Source organism: Thamnophis elegans, chromosome 6, assembly GCF_009769535.1.
Source record: "Thamnophis elegans isolate rThaEle1 chromosome 6, rThaEle1.pri, whole genome shotgun sequence".
NCBI lineage: Eukaryota > Metazoa > Chordata > Lepidosauria > Squamata > Colubridae > Thamnophis > Thamnophis elegans.
This window is the reverse complement of record NC_045546.1, coordinates 53871875-53896078: the sequence shown is the minus strand read 5'-3', so window position 1 is coordinate 53896078 and position 24204 is coordinate 53871875. Positions and strand designations below refer to the sequence as shown.

The 24204-nt window shown below is 33.6% G+C and overlaps 1 protein-coding gene across 2 annotated transcripts in view; it reads left to right on the top strand.

Annotated features, from left to right (window-relative positions):
- The first annotated feature begins 204 nt into the window (after positions 1-204).
- Positions 205-24204, top strand: part of ERG (ETS transcription factor ERG) — a 38735-nt gene continuing 14735 nt past the window's right edge. For both annotated transcript variants that reach the window (XM_032220334.1, XM_032220332.1), the window contains exons 1-2: positions 205-315; positions 22467-22684. In XM_032220334.1, coding sequence (XP_032076225.1) covers positions 298-315; positions 22467-22684 — 236 coding nt within the window. In that variant the 5' untranslated portion in view covers positions 205-297. The remainder of the gene's footprint in view (positions 316-22466; positions 22685-24204) is intronic.

The window sequence follows — 24204 nt, the reverse complement described above, 5'->3', positions numbered from 1 at the left end:
CAACACTGTCATAGCCAATTGACTTTTTTAAAAAAAAAAAAAACCTTGTAGCTGCATATCGTCAAGAAAAACAACATTGTTTTAGGACCTCTTATCTCTTAGCTCCCAAATATCCTGTTTCTTCAAACTGCAGTAGCCAGGACCAATAGAAACCTCTTCCTGCCACTGCCTGACTTCATTTCCCAGAGTTAGCACAATCTCATCCGTTCTAAATAACTTCATCAAAACTTCTTTCTGGTCAGAGTGAAGCAATAATTATTATTGACAATTATTAGCGATTAATAAGCTAGATACATTATGGCGAGCACTATTAAGGTAAGAAAGGGAATGCCTTGTGGTTAGTCTTTTTATATTGTGCTTTTTCCCAAAATTTTGCTTTTTTAACAGCAGTAAGGTAGAATTGGGCAACACCCCCACAGCCACAATAGAGGACAAGAAGATTTCCTTTGTACTGCTTAGTAAATTTCCTTTTTCCTACTCCCTGTCCACAAGGCTTAAAAACTTGAAACTGAGAAAAAGTTGGGTGTTTTTTTTAAATTCACTGTTCAGTGCTGTGGATTACACTTGCAAAGCTTTTGGAGGGAAGACCTGAATGTACTGGTTGCAATAATTTTTGAACAAATTTGGATATTTATCTGAATTAGGAAAAAGTAATCATTGAGAATTAAATAACACAATTTGGAATTCTTCTCAGCATTTGATTTGAATCTGAAATTTTCTTCTTTTAATTTGGATATTATTTTGAAATAATATTTGATTCATATTATTTTGTGCTACGAGAATTAGTAAGGTTGTTCTTTTAAGATATACTTAATTTGTTTTTGTTCTTTTAAATGGAGTATTTAATAAAATCTGTGACAAGTTTGTGATTCCAGTTTCTTAGCTTTCTTTTTAGCTTTTTAAAACAACTGCTTAGCATTATAATGTTCCTAAGGCTGGATTATAATGTTTTTGAGATAAATAATATTATTTGTGTCTGTGTAGATTTCGCTTATAGTTACAGCTCATAGATAATAATTACAGATATGGCAATAAGTGTTAATTATCTGCTGAAGAAATAAACTGTATGTAATTTTAATTTAATATGAAGAAATAGGATTTATGTTAATGAAAAGCTCTTTAGGGTACAATATTTTATTAATAGCCATATTTTATCTTTTTCCTAAACTAGAGTTTTATATTTTAGAAACCAAATTAGAACATTGATAGCAGAATCCTATGCATATATATTAAGGCACTGTTTAACTAGATGTATTACATATTATTTAGGTTTAAGTGATTTAGAATTATAATCCATGTAATTTTCTTTAATAATAATAGTGACCATGACTTCCTTTCATTTGATAAGGTTACTTAACATATTTCATTAATTAATATTATCAAATATTATTGACTTGCTGAGACCACTGCAGTATTAAAAATCTTTTTATTTGATAAACATGGACTCTCTGATAGTAGAATATTGAACGAGTGAAATATTATTTAGTAAAAGTAGGAGAGTAAGATAGGTGGACTTTATTCTGAAGCTAAAAGTGTTTAACATCTTTCAAATTAAGTTTAAAATGAATATTTTGGGCTTTTCTATTTATTTAATTTTATCCACCCTGAGTAAATATGAAAATCAGCATGATAAACCTATCTATTCAGAGTATTTAAAAAAACCAATACCTATTGAACTAATAAAATTGATGACATCTTTATGCATTTAATTGTTATTTGAACCATACTTTGTAATATAGCAGAAGGTTAACAATTATTCTAAAAATGTTATCAGACTTTTATCAGTCAACTTTGCTGCCAATGTATAATTTTATGTGCTTTGAGAATATAGGAATAGTGAAAGAGGTGTTCAGAAAATCTTGTTTCTATTTTATCTTGTTTGAGGCTATTGCTTTTCAAGAAAGTATTCTGATTACCATTCTAAGGAAATGTGAAAATTCTGGCCGATCTGCATCAAAAGTGTAGTTTTAATATGTCAAAAAGTGTAAATTTGGCTGCATAGTATTGCAATAATTCTTTATTTGTTCTAACAATGCATTCTTACTTAAATTTGTCACAGTAAACATGAATCTAATTAGGATGCCTAATCATACTGACATATGACCACTTCGAGTTGGAGACAAAAACAAATAAACATCTTTCTCCAACATAAATAGCTCTAATTTTTAATAAAGAATAGAACAATAAATAGATGAATGCAATTATAATAAAACGCACCAGGAGAAAAAGATATGTTCTTATATTTTCATCTATTTTTCTCTTCCAATGGGCATAAAATTAATCTTATTACCTGTTTGTAATAAGATTGCGGGTATTTTTTTCAACTCCTGTTATTCAAAATTTGGGAGGTATAAAAAGGAAATTTTATTACACAGCATGTCCTGTTATCGTGCTTCTGTGACCATTGATACAATTGCAAGGTTATAATAATATGCTTTTTTTGTTACTACTGGTTACCCTGAAACTGTGTACTGATTACATTTGTGGATAACTAATCTGTCTCAGAACATATAAAGCCTTTTTTTCAATTGTTAGTTTCCTTTTTTGTGGTTGAAATGCTGCGCTATCTGAGATTAAATGTCTGCATATTTAGAATGGGAATATTTGAGGTTCCATAATCAGAGTTAAAAACATGCATTTCTGCATAATACTCAGGCAATATATTAACTACAATGGTTTTTAAATATTTATTGTTTAGATAAGGTTTTATTTCTTTTAAAAAACACAAATATTTCATCATTCGTCAATCATTAAAACATTGAAGTACAATTTTTTTGTATGCGGTTTTTAAATATTTATTATGATCACTTCCTGAAAATGTTGGCATATTTGTAAGAAAAGAATTTGTGCAATATATTTTAATGACCATGTTGAAAAAAATTCAGGTATAATTACAAAATAAGGCAGAGTGAAATTTTTGTTTATATTTCTTATTTTTGCCAGCATTGATATAGACCAGTTAAGTGAAAAAATGTATTGTTACTCTTTTTTGTTAGTCAGTAAGATAGTTTGCCTATAAAATGCAAGAGTAAATATTAATATAAACAGATATGATTCGGGTAACGGTTTAGGTAAATCTTAAATGACTCAAGGTTGCACATGATAAAATGCTTTTTTATCTCTACAATGCTGTTGCAAAGTTATGTACATCCAAACAGACCTAGCTGCTCTATCTTCAGAGCTAAAAAGGAGGGGTGAAATAACACAGTATTGGAACCCCAAGGTCTCTAAGAGAAGGGCTTGAAAAGATATTTCATAAAGAGACTGCTTTAAAAATGTGCAAACCTCTCTGTGTCTATATATAAGAATTAAGGTTTGATGCTGCTGTAGATACCAAACTAAAGCTGTCGATGTCAGACATGAAGGAATCAGAAATGCAACACATTTGGCTGTGCTATTAAATATCCTATAGAAATATACAAGAGTCTCATCATTTAGAAACATATATTATTATACCTTCTTTTGTCTTCTACCTGGGTCCATAAATTGAATGAAAAAGAAACATTTCCCCACTGTTAAATGAATTTTATATCTCAGTTCTCACTAACTGCAATGATGTGTGAATTTTTTGGATGCTTGTATCTTTTCTTGGAAGTGAAGGCTTGAGGGAGAAATGCAGAAAATACATCTATTCTGCTTTTATCATGCTCATATCATACAGTTTGTTAAACTATAAGAGTTGTTTTATCAATTAATTGTAGTTGATTCATCAGAAGATTTTTGGGATTATTAGATAAATCTAGAGTTGGCAATATTGACCCACCAGAATAACAATAACATTATTTCTTTTAGATTGCATCAGCAGTTCTCTGAATGAAATAAACATGAATAAACATGAATTAACATGAATTTAATTTAAAATTTTAATTAGCTAAAATATTTCAATAATGTCAAATATTCTGAGATTTCAGGCAACAATGCTGACTTCTGGCAGTTATGATAGTCTAAAATATTAAGCATCAATATATAGATAGATATAAGATGATATAGAGACATAGAGACAGAGATATATGTACCCACAGCAGAGGGCAGCATTTAGCCAACTGACTATTCTTGAAAAGACTTAGCAGGGTTTTGAATCTGTTTTTACTTGGCTGAGAGACTATTGGAAATTGCTGGGCTGTGGGTTAGATTGGGAGGTTGAAGAAACACCCAGGATGAAGAAAGTGGAAAGTATTCATTTACTATTGTCAGGAAAAATAGATAGACATGAGTAGTTAAGGTCAACCTGAGGGAACCTGTGTCTTATTTCAAGGAACCTTCTGATGCCACAAGTGGTCTATAGTCCACAGGTTGAAAGACATTGCCTTATACTGTAATTCAAATTTACTGTAGTTCTTATAGATGTTAAGCTGAGACATGCAGATCAGTTGTGCTGTGGTCAGGGGTGGGTTCCTGCCAGTTCTCACCTCTTCTATAGAAGAGGTTTCACAAATTTACAGTGCCATTTAGAACCAGTTCTAGCTCCCTCCCCCCAACCATCCAAACATCATCAAGATGAAGAGCGAGAGGAGGAATTCTGGGAGTTGAAGTCCACAAGTCTTAAAGCTGTCAAGTTTGACCACCCCTGGGGTTTTTTTTTTCTAAAGGGTTAGGGGTGCAAGGGTCTTGTAGCTTGACAACTTTAAGACTTGTATGCTTCAAATGCCAGAGTTTCTGAGCCAACATTTTGGTTGCTAAGCAAGAGCGTTGTTAAGTGAGTTTCACCACATTTTACAAGTTGGGCACACCCACCCAGTCACATGGCTGGCAAGCCACTCCCACCCGGTCACATGGTTGGCAAGACACTCTCACCCAGTCACATGGCCAGCAAGTCACTCCCACAAAACGGGCCACACCTACAGAAGAGGTTCTAAAAAAATTTGAAACCTACTACTGGCTGTGATGGATAATTTGAGGAGTTCTACTATATGAATAATCTTAGACATCTGTTAGATTTCTTTACACCTAGTTTTTAGATTGGCATGTGCAGCAGTGCAACATGACACTATGATTTATATGCTGTAGCTTTGGAGTTGAAGAACAGATGCTTAAGCAATAAAAGCACTGTCTTATTACTTGAAGCCTGCTTAAAAAGAATTGATTTATAATAATGATTAAATCTATAGTGGTCCTTTTAATACTCTTCTCCATCCTTTAATACTCCTTTATATTCTATTCTATTACCATGTAAGGGATATGTATAATTTTTCAAACAGGGTGTTTAGCTAGAACAGTAATTCCTAAACTGGGGGTAATTAACCTCAAGGGAGTAACTTGGGCATATCCCCAAGATAATGAAGCTATTTGTAATTTGAATTAGGAATCTGGCTTGGGATGCTGCTGCCAAGATGCTAGACTAAAAACACACGGTTTAGATTCTTTGTGGGGGTAACGACAGTCAAGAACAGGAAAGGGGGTAATTGTGTTAAAAAGGTTAAAAAATACTAAGTTAGACTTTATTTTTACTTTTACTTTATTTTTACAAGCCCATAGAATGTATATAATGCATCAATTCTGCATGCTGTTTTCTATTCTCTTATTTCTTTATTTATATTAATTGTAATATATTTATATCACATACTGAGAATAAATCCATCCAAAGGAAGACTTTTTTTCTTTCAATAGTTGGGGGCATTATGCAGATGCCTACACTTTTATAGGATAATACAGAAATCCATTTCTCTGGTCACAACTCTTTTTTCCTCTTAAGCTATTGTAATATTAATATGTTCTGTCAGAGAAGTCAAATCAATGGTTAACAATTCATATTATCCTGAATACTCTATTTTAGTCTAGTAGCTGCCAACTACGTCCATTTTCATGAAGCTCAATGAAGTGTTTAATGACGAATATCAACAGCACTTAAATAATTGCATTCGTATTTGTTATTAGAAAAATAGAATATTCTCAAACATCTGTTAAAAGTTTTTAAAAGAAATGGATTTGTTTGAAGTGTTAAAAAAAATCTACACAATAAGCCTAATTTTATGAGTAATACATCTTTAAAAACATTTGTAACTGCATATTATCGTTTTAATTGTGATATTGTTCAAGAGTCAATTGGATTGAGATGGGTGACTATAGAAATTGAGTAAATAAAAATCTTGACTGAACGTTCAGATATAAATTTATGTGAGAATTTGAAAATTATACCATGAAGTGGTAGTTCTTAATGGACAAATTCTTAAAAATTGTGTAGAAAGGGTAGCATATTAAAGTCCCAAATGTTTTATTCATTTAGTATAGACTGGTTGGAAATCTGAATTTAATTAAGTAAGTATTATGATTATGTTATCTAATAGTAAGATCAGATAGAAACATAGCTCAATACATGAACTTTAACTTTAACAAGGAAGTAACTATAGCTATTAGCAAGTCCTGGACCTATCCACTTTATTTGGTTTGTTACAAACTGGAATAATATAGCTAACTTTTTCCTTAGGTTATGGAAATAGTTTTTTGTATATGATTGATACTTGCTATACGCCGCAGAATCATAGAATCATCTATGCAGAATCTATTGTGCATAAAGCTGAATATATGTAAACTATCTTCATGAGTTCAGATGAATGCAACAAGACTTAGGTGAGGTCAACAGACACAATCCTGCTGATTCGTGAATTCATTTCTTTATGGATGAACTTATTTAAAGGATTCTAAGGAAGTAATAGCAAGCAGTCCAGGCTTCCGTTTCTGCTTAGTTATGGTTTCTGATTCTGCAGAAATATTTGCTCGCTACATTTCTTTGTCAAAGGGACAATATAATGTAGTGATTTCAGATGTAATATGCTCCAAAAGTATGACTTATAAGTAATAGCAATTACAGTCTAACCTATCTGGAAAGCAGAAGGCTGGAAATGGCTGCTGCAAAGTGTTAATATAACAATTAGAATGAATCTGGCTGAAGGGAGGAAGGAAGAAGAACAAGGCAAAATATCTCTTATATTTCCAAATAATGCAGTCACCTCAAAATTATGAACCAATATTATTAGGGACCAATATTTTTGGTGGACATTTGTCATTCTTGAGAGCTAAAAATATTTTGTAGAATAATGCACTTAGTATTTAGATAAATATTAAAAATATTGGCAAAACTCTTATGATAATGAGAACAAATCTGTAGACAGTTATTTCCTGTCTCCATTTCCTTTCTGATAGCTCATCAGATCAGGGGCTGTCATTAAAGGAAATTTTTCAATGGGAACTTCCTATCTACTATATCTAATTCATTAGAAAGAAAGCATTTCTGTTCAATAGAAATGTTCAGAAATTAGCAATTTTTAAATAATAATAATAATAATAATAATAATAATAATAATAATAATAATGTTGAAGAACTTTCAAAAAAGGCTTCTACAGCCTCATTTCATTACACTATATGGAATTAAATTAAATATATGATTGTTGCCTTGACTCTATTCCAAATTAAGGGATTACAGGGTTGTTAAAAAGAGAGGTTTTTTATGATTCCACAAAATAAGTGGAATCTTTGTTGTGAAATGTATTATACCACAAACAACTCAATTAGATGTTACCTGAACTTTAGGAAGGACAAACGATTTCCTTGTTACCATTGTGGAATAAAATTGTTTAATAAACTTTACTGATGAACTAACTCAAAAACAAAAAGAATTGAAGGATAAGATCATGGAACATTTTCTGCTTAATGAGGAAAGGCAACGTTTACCATCACTAAAAACTGTGCCTAAGAAAATTTTGGCCCCTATCATGAAAATGGTTAATGCAGTGTTTTCAACAATTGAACCGGGATCCATCTTGGAAACAAACCAGTTAATGTACAGCGCAGCTGTAATAGTCACTAATGAACTAGGCATTAAAATTAAAATACCTAGTCACACAACAGAAAAAGCACCAAAGCCAAAGTGGAAAATCCGTTTAGAACAAAAAATCAAAAAATTAAGGGCAGATGCTAGTAACTTAAAGAACATGCATGAGCAACGACTTAAAAACAACAAAATCATAGATCGGCTAATCAGGAGATATAGATTGGATACAAGAAACATCAATGAAGCTGTAGAGATTGTAAAACAGCAGATAACAGCAACAGCTAGAAAAATTGAAAGATATGAGGCACGAATCATCCAATATAAACAAAATCAGCAATTTCGATCAGACCAACGGCGTTTTTATCAAAGTCTTAATGTGAATGGTGACACCAAAAGTGAAAAACCAGAAAAGCAGGCCACAGTTGAATTCTGGAAAGAATTGTGGGAAAATCCAAAGGACTACAACAAGGAAGCAAAGTGGATACATGACTTTGAGAAAAGCATTGGCAACAAACAAATGCAAGTATTAGAAATAACAACTGAGATGATCAAAAATCGAGTTAAAAAGGTAAAGAATTGGACACCACCTGGAAAGGACCAATTACATGGTTTCTGGCTCAAATATCTGACCAGTTTACATGCAATATTGGCCAGGCAACTGAATGAAATTTTACAAAAGGGCCAAATTGATGAATGGTTGACAACTGGAAAAACATACTTGATTCAGAAAGATCCAACTAAAGGAACAACACCTGAAAACTATAGACCAATAACATGCTTGCCAACAACCTTCAAATTACTCACAGGCATTATTGCAGATAACATGATGGATTATTTGGAAACAAACAACATCTTGCCAGTAGAGCAAAAAGGCAACAAAAGAAGAAGCAGGGGCACAAAAGATCAGCTTCTAATTGATAAAATGATATTAGAAAATTTTAAGAACAGAAAAACGAACTTGAATATGGTCTGGATTGATTACAAAAAGGCATTTGACTCACTGCCACATAGTTGGATCATAAAATGCTTAGAAACAACTGGCATTAGCAAAAATATTACATCCTTTACTGAAAAGGCAATGAAACAATGGAGAACTGAGTTGGCAGTAGGGAATGAGAGCTACGGAATGGTTAATATCAAGCGAGGAATTTTCCAGGGTGATTCACTTTCACCTCTTCTCTTCATCATCGCAATGATCCCACTATCAGTAATCTTAAAAAAAATGAAATTAGGCTACCAAACAGCCAAAAAGCTGAAAAAATTTCGCATTTACTATATATGGATGATTTGAAACTCTATGGAAGTCAGAAATAGAAATCCAATCATTGACAAATACAGTCCGAGTATTCAGCACCGATATTTCAATGCAGTTTGGCATGGAAAAATGGGCCACTGTATCCATAAAAAGGGGCAAAATCACTGCATCTGAAGGAGTTGAAATGCCCAATGGCCAACTAATTAAATGCAAAGAAAATGAAGCCTACAAATACTTAGGCATTCTGCAGTTGGATAACATCAAGCATGGAGAAGTAAAAACTATTGTCAGACGAGAGTACACCAACAGAGTTAGGAAAATTTTGAAATCTAAATTGAATGGTGGAAATACAATCAAAGCCATAAATACCTGGGCAATACCAGTTATAAGATACACAGCTGGCATAGTTAACTGGACACAAGCTGATTTGGACCTTTTGGACCGAAAAACCAGGAAACTAATGACAATGCACTACAGTTTACATCCACGTGGTGATACTGATAGACTATATCTGCCCCGAAAATCAGGTGGCAGAGGATTATTACAAGTGAAGCAAACAGTTGAAGAAGAAAAACATGCACTGGCTGATTATTTAAAAGAAAGTCAAGAACATCTATTAATCGAAGTAAAGAACAAAAATCTACTGAAGGCCCAACAGACAAAACAAGAATACAGAAAAGATGTGATAAAATCAAGAATGGAGAGTTGGCAGAACAAAGCACTGCATGGTCAATTTCTGGAAAAAATAAAAGATAAAGTGGACAGTGAACAAACTTGGTTATGGTTAAAAACAGGTACATTAAAGAAAGAAACAGAGTCACTAATCCTGGCTGCGCAAGAACAAGCTATCCGCACAAATGCCATTAAGGCCAAAATCGAAAAATCCTCTGATGATGCCAAATGCAGACTTTGCAAAGAAGCTGACGAAACTGTTGATCACATACTCAGCTGCTGTAAAAAAATCACGCAGACTGATTATAAATTGCGGCACAATTCAGTAGCACAAATGATCCATTGGAATTTGTGCAAAAATTATAATATTAAAACAGCAACAAACTGGTGGGAACATCAGCCTGAAAAAGTCACAGAAAATCAGACGGTCAAGATCTTGTGGGATTTCCGTATACAAACCGACAAAATACTGGCGCATAATACACCAGACATCACACTGGTTGAGAAAAATAAGGTCACAATCATAGACATTGCAATACCAGGTGATAGCAGGGTCGCCGAGAAGGAACATGAAAAAATCGCAAGATACCAGGACTTAAAAATCGAAATTCAACGACTATGGCACAAACCAGCAGTGGTAATTCCAGTGGTAATTGGCACACTGGGTGCTATTCCAAAAGCACTGGAATTACATTTAAAACAGTTAAAAATTGACAAAATCACCATCAGTCAAATGCAAAAAGCCGCACTGCTTGGATCTGCACGCATATTACGAAAATACGTTACGACGTCCTAGGCCCCTGGGTGGGGCCCGACTAGTAACCAATGCCAAATCCGGCGAAACAACTGGCCGCTGTGATACAATTGTATAATAATAATAATAATAATAATGTTGAAGAACTTTCAAAAAAGGCTTCTACAGCCTCATTTCATTACACTATATGGAATTAAATTAAATATATGATTGTTGCCTTGACTCTATTCCAAATTAAGGGATTACAGGGTTGTTAAAAAGAGAGGTTTTTTATGATTCCACAAAATAAGTGGAATCTTTGTTGTGAAATGTATTATACCACAAACAACTCAATTAGATGTTACCTGAACTTTAGGAAGGACAAACGATTTCCTTGTTACCATTGTGGAATAAAATTGTTTAATAAACTTTACTGTTGTTATTTTTTTTAAAGAAATAATGATACATAAAATACTATAACCATCACTATACTAGTTTAAGATAAAATCTTGTAAAATTGTTTATAATTGGCAAAATAAATCGTGTAGTAGGTTCCAGATAAATATATATTGTAGATTTCAGTATTTTCAAGGAAGGAAGGAATCAATCTCCAACTAGTTTTAAACTGGGTTTTTATATTTATGAATGTATTATTTACCCAAATATGCTAATTTATTATCCAATAATTAAATAAAGTTCAGAAATTATTCATCCCATTCCTACTCCCCAGATCTACAACCTGTTCCTATTATTCAGGCTTCAGATTGTGTAGGTTTTACAAAAGTGAAGTTTTCTTTAAAATTGTTTATAACAGTTAGGCAAAACTTGTCAAGTGAAGGTTAATTGCCCTTCAGTTAAAGCAGTTCTCTGCACAGATGGGTTATCAGGCCCCAACACTCATTACAAGATTAATCTTGTTTCCGACAAGACTTCCCTTTCCTCCAACTGATTTTGCTCAGGCACTGGATCTTTCATCAGCCGTTCAAATAAGGGTGGATTACCCCTGGGATACTTAATGCTTGAGTGCCATGAAACAATACAGAATGTGTGACATATCTTTAAAGAACATCTTTAAGAGACAGCACATTTTCTTAGCATTATGAAGGCCGAGATTCATAAACAACTGAAACAATTGCAAGGCTTTGAATTAGCCCCATGAACCTGATTCATCTTGAGCCTTCCTTCAAATGTTAGCATTGGGCTGAATAGACTTCAGATTCTTTTCAAGGTTGCATTTTTTTTGTTATTTTAAGGAATGCTTGTGATGATTATTATGAGATTTTCAAAATCACTACTGGGAAAATTCACCAGTTATACTATTCTTTAAAAGGACTTAGCATGATTGACACAGGTTTTTTTTCTTTTTGATTTAAATAAGGTTTTTGTTTAAAAATTCATTTAACATTCAATTTAATGATTTTCCTGGGTACTTGTGGTGGTCTTTAAATAATTATTGACTCTGCATTCCATCTGAGGGAAGAAGTTTCACTTTGAAGTTACTGAATACTAATTATTTATTTCCCATTCTTTTGTGTGTGTGTGCAAAAGTATGGTGTGTGATTTCTTATACATTTAATAATGACTTTTAAAACAATACAACAAGGATTTGACTGCCATATGACATCATCTGCCTAAGTTATGTATTTAAAGGAGTAACTAAAATATTTCAATATGGTATCCGACAGATCAAAAGAGTTATTTTGTCTGCTAAATAATCCTATGGAAGCAATACTGAAAGGAAACGTTACCCCATAATTTTATTTTATTGTGTGGTTTCATATGTTGTCGATATGAAAAAGTTGATGGATCAACTACCTATATGAGAAAAACAGGAAATGTAAGTCAGAACTAGTCTAGAACAGAAAAAGAGATATAGGAAGTACTTCTTCAAATTCATTTTAAAAAGTCTTCAGACTAAGTTTATTTTGGGATGTTTGTTGTAACTTGGCAAAGATCTGCCTGTTCTGTTCCTTCCACAAAACTTCAGTAAATTCCAAAACAAATATTAACAAATATTAATAATCCCAATCAACAATCTACCTTGTATTTCCACAGAATTTCCTGCTCTGTCCTCCAGTCAGCAACTAATTTGGCTTCTATAAAGATTTCCATAAACTTTAAAATGTTTTGCATCTAGACAAAAAGAAAAAAATTGCCTCCAGTATGATGTGGCTTTACTCATGTAGAGCTGAACAGTCTATTACTAGTCTATTTCAATTTCCATGTTTTAAATTGTAATTCTATGATTGAAACTTGGAAACATGCATTAAAAAGCATAACTTTGTATAATGCTTTTTTATTTTCATTTACATATTCAATTTTTGTACATACAATATAAACTGCACCAGTACAAAAGACAATTAGATTCCAATCTCCAAAATGCTCTAGAATACATATACATATACATATACATATACATATACATATACATATACATATACATATACATATACATATACATATACATATACATAGAGTACATACATACATACACATGTATGTATGTATGCATGTATGTATGTATGTAGTTGAGGTTTCATTGCTTAAAAAAGAGGTCTGCTAGAATAGTGTGGTGATCTCACTGCAGTTTTTTTTAAATGCTGCCAAGGTAAGCATTTATTGTCAGGTCACTATGTGAATATCTACAAATATTCTATCATCGTTATCCTTAGCGCCATATATGCTGCCCTGCTCCTAGTGGTATAGCATAATCTATTCAAAGCATGCTGTAGGATACTTGATACATGCATAGTTAATATCATTCTTGTCTTTTCCCTTAATTTCTGAGTTTTCTCAGTCTTATGGCTCTAAAAGACTATTGGGAAGCAACCTCCTCCCCCATGGAAGTACATATGATCCCTTTAGCTTTGCCCAAGCTGTAAAATACGTTGGTTTTTTTCCAGCTTGGTTGAAAGTGTTATCCTGCACAAAAATAATATTTAGATCTCCAGCAAGCCCATATGAAAGGTGTGGTCTTACTTCCCTGTTCTTCTCCAAATATATAATAGTAATTCTAATACTTCCCATGACCTGACAAAGGAGCCATGTCCTCTTTAACACCACACTAAGTCTAGAAGAGTGTCAGATACATCTGCAGTTTTCTTTCAAATAATCATATTATCAAAACTATGCCAAGGAGCAGTCCATTCTTTGATCAATTGATGTTAATAAAACTCCATATAATAAACTAGCTACTTATCCATGTATAGGAACTATAGAAACTGCAACAAAATTGAGGAATTGGTACCAAAAGTGCTAGCTTGTTTTTTGTGTCTTTGTTTTCTAGAAAATGCATATGGTCTGCCCTTTAGCTCCACTTTGTGTAAGCTGACCCCATGATTTCTTCTTGGATCCAAAATATTAGATTTGGCATGAGTCATCTGAAATCATGATTGGTATACATGAAGAGGGAATCTTCCATCTTATACTCCAGTTACCCCTAGAAATTTCCAGTAGCTATCTACAGAAGCTCATAGTATATGCATATGAATTCACCAATGATGATCTCTTTGACAATTCCAATAATACACACACACATAAACACACAAGGAACTGAAAAATGATTCTTAAAATGTTATACTTTGAAAATTAGGTTTGATTGGCGTTATATCTTTAAACATATTGATTTAGCAAAATTCCCTGAAAATAACACTTCTAAGAACTATTTAGATTTAGTGAATGTATTATTTTATTTACTCTTTATTATTTCATATTTATTCAGATATTTAAACTGTGACAAATATTCATCTCTACTACCACAATTTACTAAACTCTTTATTGTTAATGTACCTTTGGGGTTTTTGTGAATTTGTAACTGGAAAAAGAAAATAATGCATTAGGTATAACTGCCTTAATCCATTCAAACAAGATAGTTATTGTAATAAACTAATGTGTAAAACAAATACTAGTGCAAACCAATCTCACTGAAATGATTTTGATTCCTGAGCAAAATAACCTTAAATCCTACAAAAACTATATGGTTACTAATGGTAACCATAATAGTAATAGTAACTATGGTTACTAATATGTGGAAATACTTGATACATTATTTTATACATAACAGTCATAAACTTAGATGCATATTTTTATTGGATAGCCAGAATGCTGTGACCATTTGTATAGTATAGAAACATAAACAAAGAGGCACATAAAGAAACTTTATAAGGACGGCAGCTGGGATGAACAACATGAGTGAATGATGCCAGGATTTTGAAAACCCAGATTGTATCATAATGGAAGAAGTCAACTAAAATAATGACATCTTCCTATAAAGAAGGATATAGGCATATAAGAAGTTTTTTTAAAAAAAAAACAATGAAAGTGAAGTGAGTGAGATGGGCAGGATACTGGTAAATGAAATTATAAGTAGTCATTTCTTAGTTCTTACTTTAAGGTTTAGTAGACCAAATCTCTTGGTACTTTTTATTTATTATAGCTAAAAACAAATTTCCATGTATGTCTCTAGATATTAATCACCAGAGCATGGTTAGACAACCCAAGCAAGCAGAAATATGTTTAATGTGTTTTGGGAGCCCAAGTTATAGACTGATTATGCAAAATAGCAGTGATGAGAAGATTGTTATATTTACTAATCTATATATTTAGCAAAGTATATAACATGATCCTGGAGGATTTTTGGTAGAAAGCAATAATACGTATAAACAAAACAAAAAGAACTCAATCACAATAAAAGCATCATCAAAGTGTAAAAAACAAACTCAAGATAGGTCCCCACAGACATCAGTATACTGGGGACCATGTATTCTTCTTGAAAGAAGGTATTCCATAGAGTCAGAACCACCGCATGGACTCAACCAAATTGTGAATTTGTATTTGTTTTGCAAATAATTAAATCTCTCTTGCGGAGTGCTCAACTCCTATTTCTTTTTAATCATTCCTGTCTCAAAATTCTGAAAGATCATGCATAATCAGAGTCAAAGAAAGTTTAAGCAGACTAACAAAGGAGCTCATTTGAGAAATGAAATTTGAGAATGAATTCAATTTGATTTTTAGAATCAGGATACTGAATTAAGTCGACCTTTTCTGTGATCTAGCAGATCCATTTTTGCACTCTTATTTTACAGTACTGATTTAGCAAGAATCTAAGTCTGGTGCACAAAGCTTAATATTATTTTTCAACAAACATCTAAAAGGAAACATAGCTGGCATCTGCCCAATGTATTGTGTAAAACTCATATTCAGTGTAGCAGGGGATGGATGTTTCAGATGTTTTCTTTGGCTCAGTCTATTGTTTTAGTTTTTTCAAGGCACTAATTAAAATATAGTCTTTCTTTGTGAAGTTTATTTCATGGAGAACAAATATTTCACAGAGAACAAAAATCCAATAATTAAAAAGTAATTAGACAACCTTTTTAATAAACTACTTTTTGAAAATTTTCAATGCAACTTTAATGCTGTTTTTTTAAAAAACTCAAAAACTCTTGCATACTGATAGCTTGGTTTATTCTGTGGTAACTATATATCATAGTTATGTGCACCACTTGAAAAGCTTCACTATAGGATTTTCTTCTATATAACTTAGGCTTTCAATAATTATTACATTTCTTATTTTCATAGGATCCAGCTTTCCCATTACATCCATCTACTTACTTAGGTCACTATTTCTGTGAACATGGAAGTCCGATGTGCACCCTATCTTTAGCATGGACATGTGAATAGTTTCCTGTGCCCACCCTTTATTTCCTGGGTTGTATTGATTTCAGCCCTATGTATTTTTGTTAATAGTCCTAGAGATATTGATTACTTTAATTGATAACAAAAAGGTCTACATGATCTGCAGTATGCCTTGATACATATTCTCTTTTTCCTGGTTTACTTGGGAAACATCACAGTGAAATCCCTTTCCCTATGCTCTAATATAATTATCTTTTTACCCTCCCATTTATGTTAAAAATATTTCATTCAAAGGACAACTAAGCAGTTGACATGGTCCATGTAGATAAAATATGTGGAACATCAAAATAAATAAATGATATTCCAACATGAGAGATCATCAGCTCACATGAAGGAGTAGTGCTCTTTCAGAAATTCTGTGTGGTAATATAAAAAGAAATATGACATCAGAAAGGAAATCACCAAAATCAAATGGTTCAAAAAATTTCAATTCCAGCTTTGAATGAAAATGTAGATAAAAGGTTTGATTATTTAACAACAGTCATAAATCAGTCTAAGGCTAATACTCAGATACAGGCAATAACAGCTAAACCAGACTTGCAATTCGGTGGATTGGAAGTCAATTTGTTGCTGACAGAATTGGAGGAAAAAGAGAATTGCAGGCTCATTGAAGAAGGTAGAAAGGGGCATGAATTTAAAAGGCTTAGAAATGTCAATATGGATCAGTAATGAATTTTCTTAAGAAAACTGATGGAGATTGTGGAAAAGATTTATATTCAATTAGAAGATGACTGTTAACAGATGTTCTGATTCAATGTGTACAAAAACCTTCTGAACAACAAGAGCTGCGGATATATTCACAACAGAATTCTATGACTTTGGGAAATGAGATGCAATTGTTTGGAAATATTCCAGTTATAATTTTAAGTTTTATTATTAAGAATCATTGAAGATATTTGATCCTGGACAGATCAGAGATAAAGACTTCAGTGAGCTATGGTAGATTAGAAGCCAGTGAGGACTTTCTGTTTGTGTGTGAAATACAATAATAGCTTATTAATAGATGACTTTGAAGTTTAGTTTTGTTGTTGGGTTTACTGTTTTCTTTTACATTAAATGGATGGTGGGTCAAATTAGCTGGGCAAATAGAATTGTAGAAATTAATAATATTTTAATTCCTATAGGACTATTCAAATTAATGATGTTTATCCTTTGCAACATCAATACTGAAGGAGAACAAATAATGTGATTCTCCTTGCAGATATAAAATGAATTATCTCACACACAGCAGTAGAATTTTGAGTCGATGCAAGTTTGAACACTTACTTTCTCCTTTTCAGTTTTGTGTTTATTTAATTTCCTGATTCTTGGTTGGAATAAAAATTATTAACAGATTTTTCATTTATATCCTTCCCCATTTATGCGTGGAACTCATCAAGTTTTACAATGTGGGCAAAATTCAATCCTAATAGAATGTTAAAATATATTTTCTGAAATCTTTTCAGGAGTTCCAGATTCCGATTAATTGGTCAAAAGTCTGTGTGAAATTGAATGCATTTATTTATAGTCAGTGATCAGTGATTTAGCTAAAATAATAAAAATAGAAAATAACACTGTGAGGGCCTATAACAAATTTAAAATAGGATCTGACTAGTAGTATAACAATTGAATGTTCATGCTTAGGTTCATTTTTAAATTTTGGTTTTATAGGAGACATATATTCAATTATTGTGGAGTTTAAGAAATAAATAAGGAAGTAAGTAAACAAATCATGTGAATTTTTCATGTAAAATTTTCTTTTGGAATTTTGGAAGATGAAAAAAGAACATTTATAAGATAAGAATGTTAAAATATTTATTGTCATTTTTTACTGTGAGCACACTGGCCCATATTAAAATGTAATTCTGTTGCATGCTCTCAAAAGAAGGTATATATCTACCCATACCCATACCTAACACACACATTCTATACATACACACACACACACACACACACACCAATGTTAAATGTGATTTCTAAAATGTTAGTAAACATTAGTTTATTATTTAGGTTGTATTTGATATAAACACCTTGAAATTAGAACTTATTAGTTCTAATAGGTTTGCTCTATGTATGTCCTAGTTAATGTATTACATATAGTTTAGATTTTTGTCCAATTTTTACTTAAACTGATAAAGTGGTATGCTCTACCTGACATGAGCTGATGCTATGTGTCAGTTGTTTCTTTAGTGGATTGGTGTTCATATTTAATTTGTAATATTAAGCATATACTGCTTATTATCTTAAAAATATTGTTGGTTGTTAATATTGAAACATTACAAGTATTCCTGGAAATAAATAAAAACACCATTCCGTTGCCTGTTTGGCTGATTAGGAAACCCCAGTCTTTTGAAATGGCTGGCAATGTGCCTGCTCTGTCTTTACAGTTGTACAGTTTTCCAATTTCAGTTGAAGTTCCTTCTACCTGTTTCTTTTTCCTTCTCAGACCTTTTTACAAAACCAATCAAAGCAGCATTCTTCTTGCAACAACACATTGTTTTATGGGCATGGGTTGCTTGGAGTTCATGCTTTGTTTTCCTGGGAAGTTGGCAGTACTGCAAAAGATAACGGAAGGATTTGTAGGAAATATACTTGTTATACTGCTAAAGTTAATAACCTGCAGAAAATATCCAGTTCCTAGTTCTCAACAATTTTAACAGTTAGGAATGCATCATAAGGACACAGGTTAAAACAAATAAAGAAAATAAAATGAAGAAATTGGTAATAAGCACTAATGGGGAACTTTTGTAACACACACACACAAGTACCATTTCATGGACAGTAAAATTCAACCTTGTAACCTCGTAATTCCAGATACTAATGAATTGAATATAGAAGTAGTTAAAATGATATGCATAAAAATCAACTGTTCTCCTACAAGCAATTTATATTTCAGTTTAATGGACAATAAGCTGTGTAGATAGGTTTGCAGGGTAGTTCTTCCAGTGATACCAAGGAATAATGTAATGAGAAAAGTTCTGTATGCAGATTACTAAAGTAATGGATTACAAATTTCATGGAATTTTATCTTTCATTTTAGGATTAATACAACATTGCCATGAAGCTGAGGGTTTCTTTTAGCCTCGAGATGACTTTTCAGTGTGGTATAAATAAGAAGTGCTGCATTTCCTCTAGTGAGGAATGTTTTTCTTAAATCATACCTGGAGCTGACTTTTATTTTATAAGCTTATTACCAGCTCTGACAGCCAAAAATACAAATCTAATGCAAGATCTACTAATCAAAGTGAAGAAGCATAATGAAAAATGAGACTAAAATTAAATATAACAAAAAGCAAGCTAATGATGACAGGTATAGCAATGAGCTTTAAAATTGACAATTATGTTATTTAAACAGGACATATTCCCACTTTTAGAACTATCAACAGCGAAGGAAGCAGCTGTCAAATGCATACTGCAGACTAGCCCTTGGAATATGTCAAATGCAAGCAATCAGAGCCATTCTTGAATAATAAAAGTCAGTAATTCTATTATCTACCACATATTCTACAACTGACTCATCAGATTGATTCCCTTCCCTTAGTTATGACCAGATAAAGCTTCATGGAACTTGTGGGGGGGAGGGGGAGTGTAACAGGTTTATAGCACTTGCGGCTGCACAAGTATTTCAAGCTAGACCCCCACACACACTTGACTCCTCCTTCTAGGTTGGCTGGCAGTTTCCCATTCCCTTTCCCACTCCTATTCCCAATATGGTTGCAATGAACGTTTTGGGAAAGATATTCAAATATTATGTCTATACCTATAGATATCAGAAGCTTGCAATTATTTTTACCTGTGACATTTTATGGATGTGAATATTAAAATGTTAAGAAGCAGGAGAGAAAGATATTGAAGCTTTTTAAATTTTTGTATTGGAAACTATTGTAACAATACCATGCCTACCCAACACCTACTCCTACAACAAACCTTAAAACAAATCAAACCAGAGTTCCCACTTGAGGAGGCACATTGACTAAGCTCCAGTTACCAAAATTTTATAACAAAGGGTACGTAAAGGTTCCAACTGACAAACCCAACCAAGCAGGCCTAATCAAGATGATCCAATCTCTTTAGGCAAAGCTTTATTGAGTGCATCATTTCGGCACAGATTAAGGCAAAGCCAGTTCTGGTTATTTCCTGCACAATCCTGTATAATTAAAGTTTAGAATCTCCCTCCTTTTCTTGGTGCAGGTCACATTGTCCAATTAAAAGCAGTCAAATTATTATGAGAAAACACTTCTGAGGATCTTAGCCACCTGTTGAAATGTCCTTGGTTCCCATGGGTTGCTCTCCTGATGTCTGGAGGAGCCTACATTCCAATTCTCCCCTCCCCCATATTTCACTGGCAAACTAATGGTTGCAACAGCATAAGCACTTTTGAAGCTTGACAGGATATCTGTCTTGATTAGTCTAAAATGCAGGTAAAGGTGGCTAAGCAGTAAAATGATTGGATTACAATAGTGATGGGGGCACCCGTAGAAAGTATAAAGGGCCAGAATGGGAATAGATTATCCTGGAGTGGGTTTACCTATTGGTCATGAAAAATGTACACCAATTTGATGGCACATAACTGATATATTACACATTCATTCAATCAACATTACATATTGTAGCATTTGTGAACAGTAATATTCCTGAAACAGCACCTATAAACATTGCAATTTCCTCTATCCTTTTGTTTTAGAAAAAGTTATGCAAAAAACCCTACTTTCTGTGATTCATTTTATTAGTCTTATTTACATTTAAGGGAAAATTGTGAAAAGAGACCTTTCGCACACGCAGGAGCAGCACAGCACAGCAACTTTCTGCACATGAAAGAAACTACCATTCAAAGACAAATTGATATTGATACTGAAATTTCTGAAAGAGGCAAAACCTGTTCTTATGTGCATAATTTCATCCGTATAGATCAGAGCTTTAATAATGTATAATTGTCTGCCCTTTTTGTGTTTTGTCTGCTATTGGCCTTTATTGAAACAATTCCAAGTACTAATGTTGACTTTTAAAACCTAAGTATGGATTAAAATTAAAAAAAAATCATAGGGACTGTTCCTTACATACAAGTCTGCCCATATTCTAGAATCTGATAGAGTACCCGCTTTCAATTCCCAGACCTCAGTTGAGCAAGAGAAATTACCATTTCTTTAGCTGCCCCTAAATAGTATATTCTCTGCCCTGAGTGTCAGGTTTTTGTTATTGTTATTGTTGATGGTGACGACGTTGAGGAAAATAATTGCTTTATGGAAAAATAAATGTTATTTAATGCCTTATTTTAAAAACGAAACCTGCCTATATACTAAATTTTCCTTCTTCCTTTGGATATATTCCTTATTTATTTTACTTTTTATTAGTTTAGTTTAGTTTAGTTTATTTATTTGTATGCCGCCCTTTTCCCCATAGGGACTCAGGGCGGCTCACAACTCAAAGGGAGGGGAAATACAAACAGAGTAACGAAGACATAAAAACCATACATAGTTAAAAGCACAACAATCATACCATTCGAAGTGGGGCAGCGAGTCTTTAGCCCCAGGCCTGTCGGAGCAGCCAGGTTTTAAGGGCTATGCGGAAGGCCTGGAGGGTGGTGAGGGTACGAATCTCCACGGGGAGTTCGTTCCAGAGGGTCGGAGCAGCCACAGAGAAGGCTCTCCTCCGGGTAGTCGCCAGTCGACACTGGCCGGCTGATGGAATTCGGAGGAGGCCTAGTCTGTGGGATCTAATTGGTCTAGTGGAGGTAATTGGCAGTAGGCGGTCTCTCAAGTACCCAGATCCAATACCATGAAGGGCTTTGTAGGTGACGACTAGCACCTTGAAGCGTACCCGGAGATCAACAGGCAGCCAGTGCAGCTCGCGGAGGATAGGTGTTACGTGGGTGAACCAAGGCGCACCCACGATCGCTCGCGCGGCTGCATTCTGGACAAGCTGAAGTCGCCGAATACTCTTCAAGAGCAGCCCCATGTAGAGCACGTTGCAGTAATCCAGTCTAGAGGTCACAAGGGCACGGGTGACTGTTGTGAGAGCCTCCCGGTTCAGGTAGGGACACAACTGGTGCACCAGGCGAACCTAGGCAAATGCCCCCCTGGTCACAGCTGACAAATGGTGTTCAAAAGTCAGCTGTGGGTCCAGGAGGACTCCCAAGTTGCGGACCCTGTCTGAGGGGCGTACTGTTTGACCCCCCCAGCCTGAGAGGTGGAACACTTGGCCAATTAGTGGGAGGGAAGCACAGCAGCCACTCGGTCTTATCTGGATTGAGTACAAGCTTGTTAACCACCCTCCAGTTGCCTGGAGGCAGGGCACAGTTATTTAATAATAAATTAATTATTAATTTAATTGATCTTGGTTGCTTTTCCTTTTTTTGTAATTTCAGGAAGCATTATCAGTTGTAAGTGAAGATCAGTCTTTGTTTGAGTGTGCCTACGGGACTCCCCATCTTGCTAAGTCAGAGATGACCGCTTCTTCTTCCAGTGAATATGGGCAAACATCAAAGATGAGTCCACGTATCCCACAACAGGACTGGTTATCCCAGCCTCCAGCCAGAGTCACTATAAAAATGGAATGCACCCCAAATCAAGTTAACGGCTCAAGGTAAAAGAAAAAAAAACAAATATGTAAAATGAAGCTTTATTTTAATTTGTGTCTACATGCATTTCCCTGGGAATTTTCCTGAGAATGAAATTAAGAGCAAGCCTTTGAAATACTTGTCTGTCTCCTTTTTCTCTTTACAAGGAAGAATATAAGGGAGATGCCATGTTTACTTAAGTATGAAATCACACACATGCAAACACAAAAATAAACCAGACAAAAGCCACACATCATCCAGCTTTGCTATGTTGCTATTATGAATTCACTTGCCTTGTCTGCATGCCTTTGGTTAGCCTTGACCTTGAGTCAGGTCAAATACTGTATGTTTCTGTAAATCGTCTTTCCATATTTAAAGTGGATCTATATCCTATTTAACTGAAGGTGAGGCCATATTTAGTAGGAAATCCAGTCTACAATAAGACATATATTGACTGGATGGCACATAATGATCATAATCACATAAAGATAAAGTACTAGCCTTAGAGGTGCAAAACAATAGCAACCATTAGCCACAGATAACAGTTTCCCTTGACATTGCCTTGTTTCTGATGATCAAATGCTTTGTGTATTTCTACTTGAATCATAGTATTTTAAATTTATAAAATCTATAAATCAATAAATGCACCTTTTAGGCAAGTGTATACTCTTTTTGATTTGATTATTTTACCTTTTTCTATTTTTTTAAAAAAGATGACATTGGTAATCTGGGGGAATCTGTCCAAACAGCTCTCAGGATTCTGCATTGATTTGAAAGAGATTTTACCTTTTCAAGTAGCTACTCTAAACCATATCCTAGTTCTGAATCCTTAATTAATTTCTTGATAGGTTTCTACAGAGAACTAGGTTCAAGCATGATTTACAATGAATACAGGCACATGAACACAATTTCACAGAAACATCTTAAAACTAAAAAGGGGAGGGGGACTGCTTTAAGATGTCTCAATATGTGCTCTTTATGCTCCACATAGCCCTTTATGTATAATTCTGTGTTGTTTACCAGCAATTCTTAAATATTTTTTGTCTCAAGGTCCCTTTACATTCTTTAAAACCATTGGGGACTCCAAACAGCTTGGTTTTGGTTTATATAACTTATCTCAGGAGGACAGCATGATATTGTTATATTCTTAGTTTAGAATAGTCAGAGTGACTGTGGAATATTTCAAGTTTAGAAAATTTTACATACCCTTGGCATTAATGAATATATTGTTACTTCTGCTGACAAAGAATAGCATGTATTTATAACAGAATGCCATTACAGTATTATCAGTATTTTTAAAAATGCTTTGTTCTTTTCTTTACACTTGAAATTGCTGAATAACTGAATATGCCTGGCATAGATAATAATGGAGCCTTGAACCCACAGAGCTTCCTGATAGCTTCTAAATCCATTTACCTACTATTGTTTATGATTTAGCTTTATTCACTTTATTTTTAGTGAGATAGTCAGGAATGGACCACTAATTCTTCAAAGTAAAGCCATGCTGCCAATTGTCTTTATTTCTCAGAATGTATTTGGTTCCTAT